This window comes from Corapipo altera, unplaced genomic scaffold (genome assembly GCF_003945725.1).
Source record: "Corapipo altera isolate COAL_440 unplaced genomic scaffold, ASM394572v1 51, whole genome shotgun sequence".
Classification (NCBI taxonomy): Eukaryota; Metazoa; Chordata; class Aves; order Passeriformes; family Pipridae; genus Corapipo; species Corapipo altera.
In genome coordinates, this window is record NW_020884892.1 from 7803617 (window position 1) to 7824656 (window position 21040).

At 43.5% G+C, this 21040-nt stretch overlaps 2 protein-coding genes across 21 annotated transcripts in view; one reads left to right on the plus strand and one right to left on the minus strand.

Annotated features, from left to right (window-relative positions):
- Positions 1-15339, plus strand: part of MTSS1 (MTSS1, I-BAR domain containing) — a 126531-nt gene extending 111192 nt beyond the window's left edge. For 7 of the 20 annotated variants that reach the window (XM_027645696.1, XM_027645698.1, XM_027645707.1 and 4 more), the window contains 5 exons: positions 7249-7368; positions 8355-8549; positions 10648-10812; positions 11158-11320; positions 12545-15339. In XM_027645696.1, the coding sequence (XP_027501497.1) occupies positions 7249-7368; positions 8355-8549; positions 10648-10812; positions 11158-11320; positions 12545-13236 (1335 nt within the window). In that variant the 3' untranslated portion in view covers positions 13237-15339. The remainder of the gene's footprint in view (positions 1-7248; positions 7369-8354; positions 8550-10647; positions 10813-11157; positions 11321-12544) is intronic. The other 13 variants (XM_027645703.1, XM_027645704.1, XM_027645705.1 and 10 more) reach the window with 5 other exon arrangements.
- A 2194-nt stretch (positions 15340-17533) lies between these two features.
- NDUFB9 (NADH:ubiquinone oxidoreductase subunit B9) lies at positions 17534-21032 on the minus strand. Its single transcript, XM_027645549.1, has 3 exons — positions 20947-21032; positions 20628-20820; positions 17534-17665 (listed from the first exon to the last, which is right to left on the minus strand). The coding sequence occupies exons 1-3, from the start codon at positions 21030-21032 to the stop codon at positions 17534-17536; spliced, it is 411 nt and encodes a 136-aa protein (XP_027501350.1).
- Between the last annotated feature and the right edge of the window lie 8 nt (positions 21033-21040).

Genomic DNA, 21040 nt, shown 5'->3' on the forward strand with positions numbered 1-21040 from the left:
GATTGCAAGTTGTTAATATGTGGTGGCTGTTTACTGTTTAATGGGCAAATATTGAGGCCAGAACAGCCTTTTAGCAGCCATAGTACTGGTAATGGGGGCTTTGACATCAGAGAGACTTCTTTTATTCCTCCCCTGCAAAGAGTCTGGGATACTCAAAATGCTGTCAGCATTATCACACAGAACTGTCTTTGCCATTTTTTATTACATCCATTTCTGTGGATAGGCTTGCTCTTTTGGGTTCTCAGTTGAGCACCTTGCAGAAATAACGTTTCTGCATGAAAACGAGAGGTATTTTTAATTCTTTATGGAACTCATAAGAAATGAGTGTTTGTGTAGTCATATATGGTAACATCCTAAACACAGTAAAACTAAGAGGATTTCACTATCAGTATAGGCAAAATTTTTCCAGAGCATTTTTGGGTCTGCAGAAGGAGGTTGCTGCTCTATTTCTTCATGGCATCATTCCTATAAAAACTAGCTGGCCACCTGCAGGCAGAGATTTGCAATGCTCCAAGGCCTCTATCTTCCAGCACCTGAATTTTCTGCTGTTTTGTTTGGGTTTTTTAACAAACCACACAGCAGCTGCAGTATTTTTCAAACAAGACTGAATTACCATCTCATGTTATAAATCCCATCATAAATCTTAGTCACAAACCAAAGTGGACCTAATATCCTGTTGTTCAGTATTACTCATTTTAATACACCCTGAGGTCACTGGAGAAGATTGTCTTTTACTTTAGGAAATGTAATTGCACTCCTTTTCATATGTTGGGGAGTAGATAGTTCTGTAGGCATGGTTGGGGAGTTTTAATCCTCACAGTTAACAAGCAGCAAGTATTAGTGATTTCCAAGTGTCACCTGCCCATATAGGCTACTCCTAGATCACCTGTGATAGCACAGAGCCCCTTACTTTCGCAAGACATTTAGTGAGTGGAACCCCTAATGAAATTTTAAGGTATCATCCAAAATAAAACTGGTTCATTTAGGCTTGGAACACATTCTCAAGGGAAGCTCAACCGTTTTTAAATATATTTACCTCTTTCATTTTAATGATGATGATCATTTTCAAATGATACCTCTTCTGCACTGTCCCCAGTCTGGACACAGGAGCTTTTTTTTATAGGTGACATCCTGAAGAACTTTGTGCACACTAATAAAATGAATGTTTTGTTTAGATTGGCTATGGCTAACCTAAGTGAAATGCAAAAAAAGTAAATGAGCAATAATAAAGTAAACTGGAATAGTAACAAGGTAAGGAAATTAACTTTTAAGATACATACATCAGTTACACATGCCAGCATCATCTTTGGTTTTCATAGTATCCACTGCACCTGCATAAAAGGGCGGTAATCCACATGATGATGCTGTGTTTGCAGATGAGGATGTAACTTTGCAATTGCTCTTAGCATGGAAAAAAACTCAACATCTCTCTTTGCAAGTTCCCCTGTTAAGCAGAGGAGAGAACTTAGGCTGGTATCAGGTGGCAGAACATCCTGAAAGTTGATGGGAGTCACACTGATTTACACCATCTAAGTTCATGTGCTTTCACTTCATTTTAGAAACTGTCCATAAAGTTGCAAACTGATCCAAACATCACTTGAGCTGTTCATGAGCTCTAGAAGGCTGCAGCAGTGTGACAAGTGTAGTGTGTTGGTATAACAAATAGGTATGTGCTCTGTATGTCTCTGGCTCTGTATACCTTTACGCAGAGGAAAAGGTAACAGATCATTGCCTGGCCGCTTCATCTTTGCTTAAGTGTCTTGCTTTGTATGTTCAGCACTAAGTAAATCATGTGTGTTGTGCTGACAGGTGATTGTGACTGTGAGCTTACTGAGGAGCTGTTCAGTTTACAGCGTTATCCTGTGTTGTGTGTCTCTAACCAACTGACAGATCTCTGTGTGGTTGTGCTTGGAGGCTCCATGGCGGGTGGGGAGGAGCAGCAGCTGCTGCTGTTCTTGGAACACTGATGTCATTGTTTCTAGTAGTGACACTGAGAAGGCAGAAAAGCAAGCTCTGGAACCAACAAAGGAAATTAAAAGCCGTATATCTTGCGCAGGTGGACACTTGCTGATGTTTGCTAGCTACATGCTGTGGCATCTGCTGGATCAACAAAGCCCTTTTTCCTTCTATAATAAGAAAAAAGAAGGGACTACATAAAATTCCCATATTATAGAACTGGGAATATATGACCTATGAGAAGCTTTTATGTGCTTCCCTACATTTTATACAAGCAAGTGTCACTGAAAATTAAACTGAATTTCCTCAAAAACACAAATGGGGGTGGGAGGTTGGTGGGAATCTCAAACAAGGAGTAACTAGAGATTTAAACAAGATACAGACTATACCAGAGGAGAGATGACTGACGAAATGAAGACTGCTTTCCAACCTGTAGTTACCGAGTAGTAAGTGTTTGCAGTTATCACATTCTACACAGAAGATAGGAAAAAGAGCAATTATCAAACCAGACACTGCCTTTTCACTGGTTTAGGAGGATCTCTTTTCTGCAGCATTGTTCTTAATATCCCTGGCAGCAGAACTGTTAGCCTGTAGCACGTAGCTATACATGTGGGAAGGTCGCTGTAAAATACTTTAATTGTAATTACACAATTATGTTTGGGTGTAGCTCAGCACATCCTGTGATGGAAAAGCATCACAGGTCTCTTTCTGGAGTGGAACAGTTTCTCTAAATGCCAGATGTGAGATCAGCCATGGCCAGTGTTGCCCATGGCACATACTGACCCCAAACAAAGTCTTTCTGACAGACCTGCTGCTGGGAACAGCAGACCAAGAGTGGCTCTGGGGTGAACACTGGACGTGGCTGGTGCTGCTAAACCCACACATTGTCCTGTGTAGTAGACAAACTGAGGTCTTGGGAGTATCTGTGGTGAAATAATATGGTAATAGTATAGTTATGTTTGATTCAGGGGGATGATTTTAGAAGGATCCACTGGATTTGGAGTGAACATGCATAGGGGAAGCATTTGAATTCAACTTGCAGTTGAATTTCATAGGTTGCTTAGACTTTGTGGAGATGAAAGCAAAGGGACAGAAAGAACCAGATAAGAAGATAAAAATGTTGATGTGCTGTCAAAGAGCAGAGAGATAAGTCTTTAGTGTGAGAATACGCTGGAAATGGCTTTCTCTAAACACTGAAGTAGAGGAAAACTGAATGTGAACTTGCTTTTGCATGTACACGTTATCAAGCTGGAAAGATTCTGCTTTTGAGGAGATTCCATCGCTTGAAATAGCTCAAAGTTAGAATAGGGGAAGTACATTGTTACAACTAATCAGTTTTCCATTTAAATTTAAAAATGCTCCCAAATAATACTTAAAAAAAAAACGGAAAAAACAAACAAACAAATCCAAACAAAAAGCCTCCAAACCCAAAAAACTATTCCAAACTGGAACTCATCTGTTAAGTTTTCACAAGGAATTTGTTTCTCCTAAACTTCCTTTTCTAAGTTATGTTTCCCAGCAGTTTATCCCTGACTAGAAAGAAGGGTCAGTAGAGACGGGTTCCTGGAAGTGAGAGGTGGTGACTATCTGGAGCCTTCTGAAAAGTAGCTGAGACCATTTTCCACTGACTGTAGAGGACATTGTCATTAGGATTTGATCTTCTGGGAAACCCTTGTCCAGGAAGCTCTGTCTCATAATTGGGAAAGGGAAAGGGTTAAGAAAGGTGTGAAAGGATGCAAGTAATACAAGATAACCATAGTCCTTTTATAGGTTAGTAGGACAGCAGATGGAAAATATAATTGCACAGTCCAGCAGCCCAAAATGCAGCTCTTTTTTTTTTTTTATATGCTTGCTGGAACTCATACATACCCCACCAAGCAGCAGGACGCTATCCAAGAACAAACCATGGCACAACGTCTGAGAGACCAGACACCAAGCTACACTGCATGTTGGTGTGCAGAGCACAGTTTTAACTTTCTGCTGATACTCCTAACTTTTAGCTTTTTCTCAGAAGAGCAGAACCACCATTATTGCAGCTGTGGGGAAAAGAAAAAAGTCTCCCAGGGTTAAAATAGCTAAAATTAAAGAAGTGATTTTAAAACTGATTCACATGAAACAATCATTTAAAAAAAAATAATTACTAAAACAAATTCAAAAAATCTGATAGTCATATTTCTCACACCACGGGGTGTGGAGTAGAAATTGCTCTGCCCAGTGTTTGCCAGTGCGTGTGCTCACAGGAGTGCATGTGCCAGAGGGTGTGCATCTAAAACAAGCACTTGTCTGGGGACTTTTTGCCCAAGCAGTAACTGTATAGTTTCTGTTTTCAGTCCCTCGTGTACTTTCTGCTAAGAAATGAAGGGTGGTATGTGCTTCCCACACTTTCATCTAACCATTCAGGAGTGGCTCTGCAGTCTGATCCAGAGAGCCTTTGACCTGCTGCCAGTCATGTTTTCCTTACATTTTTCCTTCAGGAATTCAGTATTCTTCTACCTCCCTCTCCATTGTTTGCTCACTGTTGTAATGCTTTTTAGCCAGACCAGAGGCTCACCTTCTCTGTGCCTTGCAAGTTACTGAAGGTGAGGAGACCCTTCTTCTGTACCACCACATCTTGCATTTCCTTCGTCTACCAGGGTGTTTTCCCCATGGCATCTTGGTTCAGCCTTTGTCTAGCTTTTCCTGCTGAAAATGGACACATTGAGTTAGTGGGAGGGTCCTTTTTGTCTTCTTTTTTTTTTCACCTTGAAGTAGTCACTTTATTGCAAAAATAAGTTCATCAGTTCTAGTCTTTTTTCCCCCCATACACCAAGTAAATTGAACAATTCTTTGCATCTTGAGAATTTCCATTTTTGACCTTTTTCTGTCTGTTTGCTGCATGCATCTTTGTTGCTAATAAACCTCATTTATAGGCCATTTTTACCATTACTTGACATAATCTTGTGAAATTTCTATCTTGTAAACACAAATAGTCTTATCAGGTGTAAATTCCAAATTCTTACTTGTCCCCATTGAGGCATGTGCAGAAAACAATGTGGCATGAGGGATACCATGCTTGTAGCTCAGACTCTTCACTGTCTGTCCTGCCATGTGCAGAGTATGCAGACCCAGGAGGGTCATTCAGGCTATTAAAAAAGAATTTTCTGTAATTACATTTTTCTCTCTTCATTTTTTTCCCTGGCCAAACCAGAACATTAGTGTGAGTATTCTCATGGGATTTCTTTTCTGAGGTACCTGGAACGTCAGGCAGAAGTCTGGAGTTTTAGTGTAAAAGCTAATTTTCTAAAATGTATTTTTCTCTAAGGATAGAAGCAATAGGCTCATCTGCGTTTAGTGCACCGTGGTTGTCTGATGGCGGAGTCAACTACAGCTCATGTTTGTTGGTATTCTTATTTTAGAGGCTTTTCTCCTGTAAAAGGAGTTGCATTAAATCAAGAATGTGACCAGTTCCACAAAACATGAAGCCATTGCATCATCAGGTGCCCCACTGCACACTCTTCACTGCTCTCCTTAACAGTCATTTGTTGCAATTTCTTCTGATCTTACCTTCACCTCAGCTCTTAGTGCACCTTGAATGCAAACCTTGTTAGCTGAGCATACTTGTACCCTATGCACATTTGACAGGTCACCCGCAGATCTCATCCCATGTCAGCATAGGATGGGATGTGTTATTTTTATAAAATGGTCCATCACAATACATGCTTTCTAAAAAATTTTAAAGAGCCTTTGCAAAATGTCACTAAAATCACAGTTTGCTGGTAAGTTCAAGATGCTGATACTGTGTTTTCTCAGCAGCCCTACGAGCCCTCACCAAAATCCTTCTGGTGACAGTGTTCCATCTCAAGAGACCTACATCTCCTTTTACCCAGGCAATTGGCTGTACATTTCTCATATGTAGCTTCTGGTGAGCAGTGAGACACCCCGTGTCCTCTACAGTGCCTCTTATCCATCTGTCTTTTTATTGCAAACTCACCCCAGATCTCACCTGACGTTAACTGATGAAATTGTATTTCAAATGAAATTTCCCTTCCTCTTCAACATCTTAAAATCTATGGCTTTGCTACACAGACCTGATACAAGAGCACATTCTCTCTGCTGTCGTAGAATGGCAGGGATATCCTTAGGTAGACTTGTTTCCCAGATCCTGGGCTACTAAAGGGTGAATTAGTCTTGGTAGTCTTCAGTTTCCTGACAGTGAATAGAGCTCTCCACTGCCCTGGCAACTCTTCCGGTATTCTTGACTATTTCCAAGCAGTCGGTTGGACCTGGATGCACACCCTTATGGAGCAGGATGCCACTTTCAAGGGGGAGCTTTAGAAGAGCACTGTAGTAGGCAAAGTGGTCCGCATGGTTATTCCCCTTGGCCTGCCTGTGATTGAATTAGAGTCTGTTGTAGAGGTCTTAAGCAGCAAATGTACATAAAGGTATGCGCTGAAAATTGGAGAAGTTCCTACCTAGGAGCAAAATGTTTGATATGTTCAATGGGCACTTTTATGTCCTGCATTTTCCTTTGCTATCCATCCAAGCCCCTGGTATTTTCTGGCTCTGCTGTTAAGAGAAAGCAGGTGGCAAGTACATGCCACCATTTCTGCACACAGCAGAGCACATGTACCTTCACACTGGCTGCTGGGCAGAGAGGTTTGAGTGAGAGTGTATGCATTTGGTGTATGCATCCTACCTACATGCATACAAGTTATGCACTTTGGAAAACTCCAGTTTGGTAAGTATTACTTCTTTCTCTATTCCATAATATTTGAACTCAGATGAGCTTTTCACAAGCACTTTTGCAGATCAGAATATCCAAGAACTTGTGAATGTAAGTGATGTTTGCTACTCCATGTTTTAAATCTAAACTTTGTGTCTTTGAAGTACTGATGATCTGCTTTCCTTTATAAATCAGTTGTCTCAGTATATTGCATGTTTGGACCACAGGTGCCCTCAGCTCCCTCAGCTTCTTGCTGCGAGACAGCTAACAGAATTGAGATGCTGAAATTGCAATGAGGAGTTGAGATCACTGCCTCAGTTTCCTCATTCCTAAGCAGTGTGACAAGTTCTCGCATTAAGCAAGTGGCTTATTTTGTTTCTCATAGATTTCCTGAACATTAGGAATGGTTTTGAGCGGTTTCTAATTAATTTTTAAAACCCTAACCCTTTGCTTCTCTCATCCCTCCCTCTCTCCTGTGTGTCTCTGTGTATGTGCTTTTTGTCTTTTCCTTTCTGTTTGTGATTTGTTTTTTCCTTTTTTGGTGGCTTGTGTATCCTTTCCCTGCATTGCGGTGCTGTTTTACGCTGCAGAATTCGTCCAGCTCTGCCTCTTCAGAAGCCTCTGAAACCTGCCAGTCAGTGAGCGAGTGCAGTTCCCCCACCTCAGTCAGCTCAGGCTCCACCATGGGGGCTTGGGCCTCCACAGATAAGGTGAAAAACTTCATCTCCAGGACATACAAACCTACTAGCTCGTTATCCAAACCCTGCAACATTGGACAAAAAACGATGCATGGGATGCAGCCAGGATTCTTCTTTTTGAAGATGAGAATAGGAGCTGTTGCACTCTCCTTTAGGAATTAATCTGTTTGAATAGACCACACTTTCCTTTAAACTAGCTTATAGGAGAAGCTACAAATTGGGCATTTTACAGAGGTAATTTTCCAAGAAAAGCTCATTGTCCACCTTTGCTACTCGAAGAGATTGTGGAACGCTGCCCAAAGCCAGCTGGTTGCCTGACAAAGAGCTTCTTGCCCAGGTTGTGCTGTTGTGCCTTCTCCCCTCTCTCCTATTAGGTAGAACACATTACACTAATTGGGATTGGGTTTTGACCAAAAAGGAAGACAAAACACACATTGTTGGAATAAATGAAGTGGGATACACTCTGAATTGGGGGAGGAAGTGAGAGCAGTCTCCATTCTCATCTGGTAAATCCTCGCTGTTGGTTTTTGTTCTTTTTTGTTCCATATCATCACACAGAACATGCCATGTTTGAAGGCTGTATGCTTTTCCTCTCTGTCCAGCTACACAGACTAAATGCCACCAATGCAAATGCCTCCAGGATTGGAAAAGTTTTGTTCTATGTCTGCAGTCTGCGGGGTTCCTAAACTGCAAAGGCTTTTTCACAGTATGCTACTTTCATGGACAGAAGGCAAAGCTGCTCAGCTGGGAGACAATGACCACTAGATTGATGCCTGAAATTTGTTATACCAGATAGCAATTTTCAAGCAATCTCGCTTCTGAACCAAGCATTGTGTCAATTTTCTGTTTTTTGTTTGCAGCAGAGTTAAGAGTTTTCTTTCTTTTGTTTTAAGATACAGAAGTTTTCTCCCTACAACATCAGTCACAGTGTATTTTCGTATTCATTCTGTTTATATTAATTTCTCTGTTTTTGTTTTTTTTATTTGTTTCGTTTCCAGTTGTCTAATGGGTTTTATCACTGTAGTTTATCAAGTGACCCATCCGTAGCTTCAGTTGGTGCAGGTCCTTTCCCTCATTTCCCGCCTGTCTCCCGCGCGTGGACTCGGGCTCCCTCAGCCCTCCTTCCAGACTACGTTCATTATTACACCATTGGGCCAGGCATGTTTCCATCATCTAAGATCCCTAGCTGGAAGGTTTGTGTTCCTTTTGTTGTGGCAGTCCTCACCTGCTCATACCAACAGCATGCACACGGCAGTTGTTGCTACCTTTTGGTCCATGTAATTACTGGTTGATTTGCTCTGTTTAATATCACTCTGAATGGGTACTGCATGGGGAAAATCGGAGAGCTAAATTCCAGCAGGGGGTATTTCTCAATGACCTTGTCTGTTCTGGCACTGACTAAAGCGTATTAAAGCTGACAATGCGTAGGTAGGAAGGAATAGTTTAACTCTGGAACGTTGGTTAAAGCACACTGGGCTCTATTCAGCAAGAAAAGCTTGTTTAGCTCTGTCAGAGCGCTCACTTGAGCACGGAAAGGCAGGCTTGGCATCCAGTTGCCTTAGTTTAGTGAGGCCACGTTGAAGACACCAGTGTTCTCCCTGTGGTGGTTGGGCTGGGCCTCCACCTTGGCCGTGGGCAGGCACACTCCAAGATCCAGCTGGAGTGGTTTAAGAAGGTGCTCAGCACCAGGGAAACCCAAGTGATGACTGAAGCTGTCCCAGCTTTATTGCCACAAACTGGAAGTGATCACCCAGCTCGTTTTGTTCTTTTAGTGGAGACCACTGAAAAAGAGTGCAGTAGCTTCTTTCAGTTGCTCCAGCTGGATCTGCAGGGATCTTCTCTGGTACTAAAACATCTCTGTTCTGCCAGAGTCTTGACTTTCATCCTTGCCAGGTCATTCCCCTGGGAGACTCTGCCCCAGAGCAAGGAGAGAAGGTCTCTTCTCTGTGCCCTGAATCCTCACAAGGTTGATGTGCAGTTGACAGTAGCTACGCAGGATTTAAGTGCCTGTGGATGGTTGTGTAATACTGCCTATGCACCACGGGACCTGCTTATACATCTAAATTGAGATATCTTGTTACAGATCCCCCTACTCTCTCTCTCCAGCAGCTGGAGACTGTTGAGATACAGGGTGGGCACAGTGGTCCTGGGGCTTCAGGGTCATTAGCTGTGTCTGTGCTAGAAGCACTCTGCCAGTATATTTGACAGCAAAATACTTAGAGTAGAGACACAGATGTTAAGGTAAAGCAGAGTTTCATATGTGTTAATAAAACCAAAATACCTGTCTGTGCGTGGGTGTCTGTCACTTCAGCTGCCGTGCGCTTCTCATATGTTGGACTGAGACACATGTCAGTAAAAATCCATAATGTGGTCTTGGCCCATCATTAATTGTGAATTGGAAGGCTGTGGGAAGCTGCCCAGAAGGCAGCTGGGGGGGGCGTGGGCCCCATTCTCATGCAGAATTTGTTTCTTTTATTTTTAAAGCAACCCCTGTCTCAGTAAAGGAAAACTCTCTTAGGATTGGGATTGCCCTTGCAGCAGCTGGTGTTTGGGGAGCTACTGCTTAGCAGTGGTTCTGCCTCCCAGCACAGGACACGGATCAGTCCTGCTCTTTGTGTGCAACGTGTGGGTTCTGGACACCCTCAGGACTTTGCTTAATAGAGCCCTGAGTGAATACTGTCTTCACTGAGGAATTTCTGTTTCAAATTTAGTACCAGTAGTTCAGAGTAAAGTTAGTCTTTCCTCGGTACAGATCATCATTACAAACTCAATTTCAGCTATTAAGTAAACTGAGAGATTACTCAGAGTAACTTCCTCCTTTAATGTGTATCAAAAATCCGTTCAAGCCTAATTTTTCAGACCTAAAGACATGCATAACAGCACATAATACTAGAATTTGTGTACATCTAGAGCAGTTACATTGGTGATTGAACATGCATGTATATTTTCTGCTATATGCAAGTGATTTTTGTACTTGAAATTCTGAAAATGTAGGCTTTACCACAACAGAATTTCATTTAGATAAGACTGTAGTATCAAAATGTTAAATATCTTCATATAAGAACATTTAGGTAGAATAGGAAATTTAGATTCCCTTTAATAAAGGAAACAGATTTTATAAATCAAGATTTTTAATATCCTTAAAATTAATTTATTCCTCACCTGATTCAGAAAGGCATATGCAGTTTGGTACATAATCTGGTACATTAAAATTGTCCTTTTGCGTAGTTTCACGTGTAATTAAAGCACGATTACTGATGGAAGCTGTCACTAACAAGTGCGTTTCCTTAGGACTGGGCCAAGCCAGGCCCGTACGATCAGCCGATGGTGAACACGTTGCAACGTCGCAAAGAGAAGCGCGAACCAGATCTCAATGGAGGAGCTCAGAGCGGGGCCCCTGTGACCCCTGAGGAGGCCCAGAGACCTCGGAGCATGACGGTCTCAGCTGCCACAAGGGTGAAGCTCTAATTTCAAATACAATGCTTGGTGCAAGGGAAACGGATGTACTGGCTCCTGCCAGTACTTCGATGTGCTTTATGCTGGCGCATGTTAACCCAGAAGGGGGTACTGGTGTGGTGGTGGTGTGGTCAGTGGGAATCCTGTGGGCGTGAGGGAATACACTGTTGGGTGTTAGCATTTGTAGGGCAACGTCCTCCAAAGAGGCGTCTGTTTCTTAGCCCAAGTAAATGGTTGGGCACAGTCTGTTGGGTTGTGATGGTGACAAACTCTTCTGGGGAGGAGGGGCAGCTAAACATGGGTGAAGGTGACAGGCGTAACGAGTCTCTTTCTGTGTGTAAGCAGCAGGGTGAGGAGATGGAGGCCTGTGAGGAGCTGGCGCTGGCTCTGTCGAGGGGACTGCAGCTGGACACCCAGAGGAGCAGTCGGGATTCCTTGCAGTGCTCCAGTGGCTACAGCACCCAGACAACAACTCCGTGCTGTTCAGAGGACACGATCCCATCTCAAGGTACCCATCCAAGAGATGTTCCTTTTTAGAGCATTCCCACCTGGCCATCATACACTCCCCCCATGGTGCCAAGGAGCTCTATTCCAGCAGCTGTTATTGGCTTTGTCATCAGCTGGGGAGAAAGGCTGAACATTCTGCTGTGAAGTTTTTTCCAGCTTGAAATGCTGCCTGGATTTATTAACTACAAAAAATCTGGATTGCTTCATAGTGTACTGAACGACTGTATTTTCTTGTGCATTACTCAAATGAGTTTCAGGTTAAGGATGCCACCATTTTGAAGAAGGTCCTGAAATTAAATTTCATAGGTTGAGTGGAATGACACTGGTACTGCATCATACACTTCTTGTGGTAGTAGTGTCCTTTGTGAGCTATTGTCTCTGCAAATACACACTCAGGAGCTTTGCTTTCGTGTTCCATCAGCACTCTGAATCTGCTCTTGGTTTCTCTTTGTGACCTTTTATTTCCTACCTAAACAGAAGTTTTGTAATTGGAAAAAGAATCCATTGGAGACCGTAATTTGGGTGTAGCTGGGAGGCTGCAGTAAGGTATTGGGTTTTGTACCTTGTTTCAGAACCAGCAGCAACCTGAGAGGGAAGGAGTTTGGTGTTTACAGTTCAAACCTTCCTTATTTGCTCAGCTGCAGTGGTTGTGCTGTGCAGTCACAGGAGGCAGCAGGGCTTGCGGAGGGCCAAGCTTGGCTCAGCACTTACGTGAAGAGGAAGGAACTTGATGCAATTATTAAAGCTGAGGCTGAGTTTTCAGAGCTGACAGCTGGGATTTACTTTGTAAAATAAGCAAATTTGCTGTTGAAATCACTGGTACACAGTCCCATGAGCCCCACTTGCCTAATCGAAAGTACATTTTGTAAGTGGTGTATATGGCTTGTAGGATGCTGGTTTTGGTATGTTCATGCTGGCAACAAATACTGAGTCTTTGTTACTTAATGAGTTTGGAGAAGGGACTGAGTGTGTACAGTTCTCGTTCTCTTTCACAAGAGCCATGGGCACCCTGCAGCTGTAGGGTCATTCTGCTGTGGTGCTTTCAGTCACACAGTCTGTGGATCTTGGCCACAGGAACCTCAGGCTTTCTTCCTCCTGAAGGTGAAACCACTCTTAATGCTTATTGATCTCCAGACTTTTTTGGTTATATATACACACTTTAGACTTACTGACGTGACTCAGCTCTCTGCTCCAGTGTGTTCCTAACTCTGTCTTTTGGCATCAGTTTCAGATTATGATTATTTCTCTGTGAGTGGTGACCAGGAGGCAGAACAACAAGAGTTTGACAAATCTTCCACCATCCCAAGAAACAGTGACATTAGCCAGTCCTATCGCAGAATGTTTCAAACCAAGCGTCCTGCTTCCACCGCAGGTCTGCCAACCACGCTGGGACCGGTCATCGTCACCCCCGGCGTCGCCACCATCCGACGGACCCCTTCCACCAAGCCTTCCGTCCGACGCGGCACCATCGGGGGAGGGCCCATTCCCATCAAGACGCCAGTGATTCCTGTCAAAACGCCAACTGTCCCCGACATCCCGGGCGGACTGCCTGGCGCCCTCGCTGGGACTGAAGAGTGTCCCGAGCAAAGTCCAGAGTCTCCAGCAGCAGCAGATGGTGGGCAAGGTGTGACCAGCGTGCCCTCGTGGAGCGGACAAGCGTCTGTCAACCCTCCGTCATCCAGCCAGAAACTGAGCGTGACCGAGGAGCAGAGGCAGGTGGTTCCTGAGAGCGAGGGGGAGGAAAGCGAGCGGGATGGGGTTGGCACCCTGGTGCCTGTGGGCCAGGCGGAGCTGGATCCCGGGGAGCTGAGTCCTGGGGACGCCCCGCAGGGTGAGGATATGCTGAACGCCATCCGGCGCGGTGTCAAACTGAAGAAGACAACCACGAATGATCGCTCAGCACCTCGCATTTCCTAGGAGTGAGGAAGCTGCCAGAGTACCAGACACCGAGAAGGAACTGTGAGGAAACCAATTTGTCTCTACTCATTCCAATCTGTAATCAGTGATTTTTTTTTAAGATACTCGGTAACAGACAGTCTGAAAGTACTCTAAAAGAGAAAACAAATGAAAGAGCATAAGGCATAGTCTTCACTGGTGTTTTAATTTGTAAATATCAATGATTTTGTTTTCTTGCATTTTTTTGATCTAAGTTACACTTTTAATTTTTTCTGAAGGTGCCAAATCCCATTTACCTTTTTTATAACTCTCTTTGTAAAGTTTTAAATCATAGGAAAAAAAAAAAATGTCAAGTAGTTAACTTCAGCAAAGGGATTTAATGAAAATTTGGCTTTTTTGCAAGCTTTTGTAGAGCTCCTTGTAATAGTGAGGTTAAAAAACCAAAACAATGGGACTTCCTACAGTTTAAGTCAAACTGTAAGGAACAAATCCTCATTTAAGTATTAAAAAAAAAAAAGTTTGACAAGGAAGAATAAAAATTGACAATGAAAGCAATATATAATGCAAGGAAGAAACCTGCAGTTGGTAGAGTTATTGGGGGGGTAGTGGGGGGAGGGAAATGCCATCAAAATAGCAGATGCTGTTGCACAAAAGTAGCCTAGTAGGATGGATTACTAGTAGCTTCATGGTAAATGCATCAGAATAAGCCATATTGGATTGCAGTGTTTTGTTTCTGTAGGGTGTTTTAAGACTGGGTTTTTCCACATTTCTTTTTTGACTGCACAGCAACAACTCTCAGTCACATGCATGCAGCCTTTACTGTGTAGGCTTGGTTCTTCCACCTTCACGTTTCATTCCGCTCATCCTTCTGCTGAATACAAACCAGGACAACAGGCTTAAGGCAGTTACAAATGTGAAAACATTTTTAAAATGCAAGCAGGGAGTTCTTAGATATTATCAAAATGCCTTTTTCTGACTGTGCCCAGCAGGCTGGGCACTTTGGAAAGCCCAACTATTTTGAGAAAACACTTAAAATTGACAGGTGTAACCAGCTTGTGATCTAATAAACAGCGAATGTTTCTTTCCAATACAGGGGCTTGTTTTTCTTAACTTCTTTTAAATGGCAGTTGATTGGCTTTTCTTAAATACCGAAAAGAAAGGGGTGAGGGGTGGGGGGTGGGGAGAGATACTGGTTTTTTGATAATACTGGGAGTCTGACCACTATATTCTCTTTTTTTGTACTTTAAGTCATGTTTTTTGGAACGCTATTGATAGAATCATTAAGAGTTGGATTTTTTCCTTAAAGTAAAAGCAAGTTATTGCTGCAATACCCGTCTCCTAAAGCCACCAGAAATATGCAGACCCCTTGTCATGACACGTGTTCCCATCAGACAATCCAGAAGGATGCTGTCTGCCCACCCACAACAGACCCACGTGTGGATGGACACCAGACTTGCAGATCCGGGATTGTTTAAAAATGCACCAAATAATACAAATAAGGGGCTGGTTTCCACCACATGCTCTGCAGATTTCTGTTGGCTCTAGATTTGCCTACATGACCCTCTTATGCTTTACTACATAAATGCATTGGATGTGAAACTTCTAGTAACTGTGTAGTCGCTGTGTTCTATATGACATTTTACACTGCTGTGCTTGCTAACCTTTTTTTTTGTTATGGCTTAAAAGCAAAAAGCAAAAAAAAAAGCATGATTCTTAGAAAATATTAAACCTTCCTTTCTTTGAAAAACAAGCTCCTTATAACAGAATATAATAAACAGTAGTGCCTGTGGTGTAGCCCACCAATCTTGATACAGTAGCTGATGCATTGTGCAAATGAGGCTTTGAGATGGTTTTTGCATAAACAAAAACTGCTAGGAGATAATCTCAATAGTTAAAAGTGTTATTTAAACCTTTGAAATAAATGGATGTAACTGTACCCAAGTACAGCTTTTCACTTGTTTAGTTCTTAAACGTTAGTATAATCAGTAAAATTTAATATAAAATGTTGCCAAATTCAATGTAGAAAGAATGTGACAAAACACTTTGGATAGTTCTATTGTTTGTGTTTTTGCATATTGTAAAAGCAGTGTCACAGCTAAAAAATAAAATGTTTCTAATGGTAAATTATTGTGGTTTAGTTGCTAGTTTGTACTGAGAGTTGACCTCTCCCTGTGCAGTTTTTTGTTCTAAACTGGTATAAATAATTGCTGTAAGTGTGTCTCCCTTCTACATTGTAATGATTGCTTAAGCCTACGTTATAAATAAAGAACTGCTGAAAAACTTCTGTATTTTGGTTCTTAAAGGCTTTCTGCTTCCAGACCATTGGATATCAATGGTGCCCTTCCTCAGACTTCTCAGGATGGCGCAGGTTCCATCTGCGTGTAATAGAAGCAACAGAGAATTAAAAAATAAGTAAATAAAATTGCATGTAGCTGTGTTTTACTGCACTGGCAGGGTAGTAGCAGAACAGAAGTGCAGTGCTAACAGTGAAAATTCCAGTGAAATAGAAACTGATGACGTTTCTCTGCACCTCACTGTTCTTACCTGGCCAGGAAGCACAGATAACTCAGCATGTTTGTGTGTCTGCTTCAGTGCTGGACCTCAGTTCCTTATGCCAGAGGAAAATTGCTGCTGTCAGCACTGCCTGTGCTACAGCCAGAATTCATCAAACACACCACCAGCACCATCTCCCACAGACCCCCAAGTGACTGAAGACAATTTTTTATTCACCTTTCCCAGCAACAAAGGCAGTGGGGAGGACACTGCTGCCTCTTTCAGCTACCACACAGTGACCCAGTTTATTTCCTTGCCACTGTGATGGGTTCATTTTTGTCTAAAGGTTTTCATTTGTCACTGTGTTGGGTTTGCATGGCCAGGTTTTGGTAGCAGGGGTCTGCAGGGCTGGCTTCTCTGAGGAGCTGCCAGAAGCTTTCCCTGTGTCCAACAGAGCCCATGCTGGCCGCATCCAGGACAGACCCACTGCTGGCCAAGGCCGAGCCCATCAGTGACAGTGGTAGTGTCTCTAGATAACAGATTTAAGAAGGAGAAAAAGTTGCTGTGTCACTGCAACAGCAGTTGGAGGGTATGTGAGAGAAACAGCCCTGCAGACACCCAGGTCAGTGAGGAAGGAGACCAGGTGGTACAGTGGAGATTCCCCTGCAGCCCATGGTGCAGCCCATGGTGAGGCAGCTGTGCCCCTGCAGCCCATGGAGGTTCATGGTGGAGCAGAGATCCACCTGCAGCCCGTGCAGGAGCCCATGGTGGAGCAGGTGGATGCTCAAAGGAGGCTGTGTCAGATTAGGCAACTCAAATCTCCTCTCTTCTAGCCCCAAACATGGGAATACAGCTGAAGAGCCAGGTTTCCCTATGAGCTTTCACTCTGTGGCTGTATCCAATCTGTTCCCTCACAGGGTGGTAAGTGAAAGTGTTACCAAAACTTCCTGTGTCTTGTATGGATGCTTTGGGAACATGGCCAGAAACAAACAGCTTTTTGTCCCTAGTTCACTGTCATGCAGGCCCATGAATGAGCACACAAGAGCCATATTCCTCAGCAGCCCACACGTGTTCACTGGTACAGCTCAGTGTTTTTCTGGGATTCAGTTTATAGGGGGATCAGTTTGCTTTTGGTGCTCCACAGCACTGTTATCCATGTAGGAAAGCACAACATTGTAAGGAAGATTTATGTCTTGTGAGACTTGATACCCAAGTGAAAAATGCAGCAAAGCACCTAAACAAGTGGGGAGGGCAAGATGTCTTTATCCCAAATCCAGGTCAGAAATACCTGGGAGCACCCAAAGCACATTGCTGCTGTCACCATCCTGAAACTCCAGCTTTAACACCTTGCCTGTATTTACTATTACATTCCAAGTTATGGAGCTCATATGAACTGTTATTAGTTTTCATTCACTCCCCCCAGTCCCCTCTCCCTCCCACCCTATCCACAGTGGGAGACAGTCTCTTGCTCTAGTTATTCTCAGTTTAGTTGCTTATAATTTGATCAAGTTCCCCACTGAATCTGCCTCTCCCACCCCTTTAAGCTTGCATTCCTTCTCTGGGAACATGAGTTTAGCGTGGCCAGTTTTTTTCAGTCTTAGCTGAGTTTTCTGACTCTGAAAGCTGCAAGAGAACTTGCTCTGGTGTCAGTGCCCTGCCAGGATTTCTCCACAGGCTGGCAGTGAAGTGTGAGTGTGCTAGGGAAAGGCAGTGTGCAGGAAAAATGCTTTCTCTGTTACTTTTATTTGGCTTTATTCTGTATTACTTAGAGAAGCACATGGTCACTGACATGTGAACTGCTTACAGCAGGCAGACCAAGGTGCCTTTACATGGGTATTTCCCGGGGCCGGGTGACGTACTGCCACCACAGCGGGGGCAGGTGCCCTTCCTTCCGAGCTGGAGGCAAAGCTTCAGTTTTTGGACCATCTGCTGGGGTTTCTTCCTCCAACTGCTTAATCTGTAAGAAAAGAGAGAAAACTGCTTTAGCACATTAACACACATTCCCATAACGTGGCTCTCAGTGCCCAGGCAGTGAGCAAAACCAGCTCCCCATTTCTGCAGGGAAGAACCAGAGGTAAAGCCTTTGGCTGACAGAGAGGGTTCAGGTTTCCTGACATTCACTTCCACTCAGTAATCACTGCAGGCTCATATTACCTAATTAAGAAGGAATTTCTAGGAGAAAGAAGTGATTTACAACAGACATTTCACTTAGAAGGTCATTATTTCCATGTAACTCATGTCTACCATTGCTACACTGAACAGGCTGAATTATCCTGATGCTTTGGAAGCTGCCAGATAATTACAAGTCCAGAACAACTTCCCCAGCAGTCCATAGGACACCTCTGTTCCTGCATGGCACCAAGAGCCCCTCACATGTTTTCAGCACGTTTCTTGAAGCAGCACAAGTGCTGGCTGCCCCTGTGTTAATTCTAGAGTGCCACACTCCATAAAATCCAACTGTTTCTCTACAACTGAATCAAAGAACTGTTCTAAGAACATCAACTTTTTCCCAACTGGCAAGAAATTAGTCTCGATTCCCAATCGATGATTGCTGTGTCACATTCCAATGTGCAAACAGAAAGTGTCAGAGCTCCACAGCAGCAGAAGAGGAATTCTCTGGTCATTATTCTCCTCTCATCCCACTTTGGAGTTTGTTTGTTTGCTTTTGGGGTTTTTGGTTTTGTTTGTTTTGTTTTCATTTGCCACAAAACTGCTACAATAGCCCTCACTAACTGAAACACAGCTGCAGGTTCAGCTTTAACTTTGAATTTCCCTCACAGCCATTCAGAAGCTCTGAGATCTCCCTGTAGGTATTTTAGGTCAAGTCAGTGTTTCACACTGATGGGTTCCAGTACAGCAGAGCCTAACTGAGACTGCAGCAGGCATTCAATAATTTTTCCAAGAACACATACACAAAATATTTGTGTGCTAAAGAGACTTTACTTTGCATAGAGCAAGCACTGACCTCTTTTTCCCAGCTCTCCCGCTGCAGCTTCTTCCACTGCTCTCGTTTGGCAAAGTAATCAGGATACATTGCCTTCTCAGAAGGATGCCAGAAATCCAAGCACCATTCAGGAATCTGTTAAAGAAAAATATAATTTTATATATATATATTATTTTTGTATATGAAATCACATCTAGTACACATATACAGAAGAAGGAAATCCAATCACTGAAGCCAGTATCACTTCCTGGGTTTTTATCCATTTTGAAGTACTACATAAAAACACCATTTAAGAGCTGCCTGACTACTACAAGTCCCAAGGCACATGGCAGAGGTCAGGACTCACAGGAAGACATCACAGCATCCCAAAACAAATCCCAGGTCATCTCAGTTTACTCTGAAGTTCTCAAAATAATTCCTTCTGGTGGAAGAGAAGATCACATTTCTTCCCTTACTTCTCCTAAAGGTAACAGCTTAGAGAGATCCTTCTCTCCAACTACTGATTTATTTTACTTGACAAAGACAGAACATTACAGTTTATTTCTGCCTGTCAACAACTTCTAGGAAACGAGCAGTTTTTTATTAGGCCTTTAAAATCTTGATAATGGTCTGACCGTGAATGTATTCACACAACGAGAAAAAAAAAAGGAAAATTCAAAATTCTGCAGCAGGATATCACTAAATGTTTACATTTTAAAGACAAGAACACTGATTAAGAGAAACCAACCCCAAAATACCACCAAAGACCAAGTTCTTAAAAAAAAAATAATTTAGAAGTTGCTCCAGTACCATCATTTATTCAGTGATATTTAGACTTTCAGTTTCCTGCTGTAATTCTCGTCACTGAGTAAACCTTTGAGTGAACAGAAATAGCAGAGCTGCTATTGTAAAAAAATATCCACATACACCAAACTACAATTAAAACCAACCATCAAAGAGCCCGAGATCTAAAAATTACATTTTGTAGCAGCACCCACGATGGACAGTCAACGATTTATCAGATATAACCATCCTTGTGGTGCCATTTTGTTAACAGACAACTTTAGCACAGTAAACAGGGCAAAAAAAAAGAGAGCATAATCCAGTTTTTATTTCTGTATGAAGACTAATCTTGACCTTTTTCTGACCAGATTCTCTCTCACTATTACCTCTACTACTGCTAAGGCCCTTGACCTTGGCATAAGCTTAAGTCCTTCTCTTCCCTTTTCGCTCAGACATTCTTTCTACTGCCTCTCATAAATCTACATCCTATTTTTCCTTTCATGTGGCTTCTTACGCATAAAGATCTGATCAGATCCAGTCTTGTGCCAGCACTTTTTTCCAATTCAGGTTAGTATTAACTTCCTGTAAAGCATTAAAAAGCTGATGCCAAGAGAGCAAAAGCTCTGTGTTTTTCTATGAAACCTGTGTCTTTGCTCCTAAACAGAACAATCGAGATGGTAAAAGCCTGTAGAAGTGCTTTAAAACTAAATATAAGGTTTCTATTTTCAGGCACAGCTCCTGTCACACAGTTGCGCACAAACACTGCAGCATATCAGGGGAAATTATTAACTTGTACTGAAAACGCTGGAAGAATGATGGGACCGAGTGAAGGGAAGTCCCCCCCACAGCCAAGGTGACACCTGAGCAGACCACAGAGAAACCAAGGCAGTTCTCAGATGGCAGCACAGCCTCCTTCGCGTTGTTCCCTCCCACAGCTCAGCTCCAGCCCTTTCCCTGTGCCCGCCTGACCCACCGCGGGGCAGATTCCACTGGGCAAAACGGCAGATTATTATCCCAGAAAAAAAACCCAAACCAGCACACAACCAGCTGTGTTCGGACAGATCAGCAAACTCCACCTTCAAGGATCAGAAAAGCAGGACAGCCCCTCCCACACAAGCAGCTGAGCCAAGCTGCGGCCCTATGGCTGCTCACGTTATATTCGCTGAGAAGAGCAAAGCAAGTGCAACAATTCACACATTCCAGGCCACCTTACCTTGTAGCACTCGTATCTCTCGTAGGAAGTGCCCCCGGGGGAGTCGGGGAAGATGTAGGGCTGGGGGTGCTGGTTGGCCCAGAACTCCTCCTCGCCCGCCCTCAGCAGCTGGGTGGCTTTCACCATGTCCTTCACATCCTTGTTCTTATCGAAGCGCTCCCTCAGCAGGCAGGCGAAGTAGCGGTACTTGTCCCTGCAGACAGAGGTCACGCACAGTGAGGAGGAAAACACCCCCCCCCAGCCCGGGCCCAGCCAAGTGTGAAGCTGAGCGGCCCCGCTCGGCGGGCGGGCGGACAGACCTCCCTCCCCGCGGCCTCACCGGTAGATGCACCAGGACTCGAGGTGCCGCAGGGATTTCTTGTACAGCCGCAGCACCTTCTGCTGGTGCGTCAGGTACGCGGCCATGGCGCCCC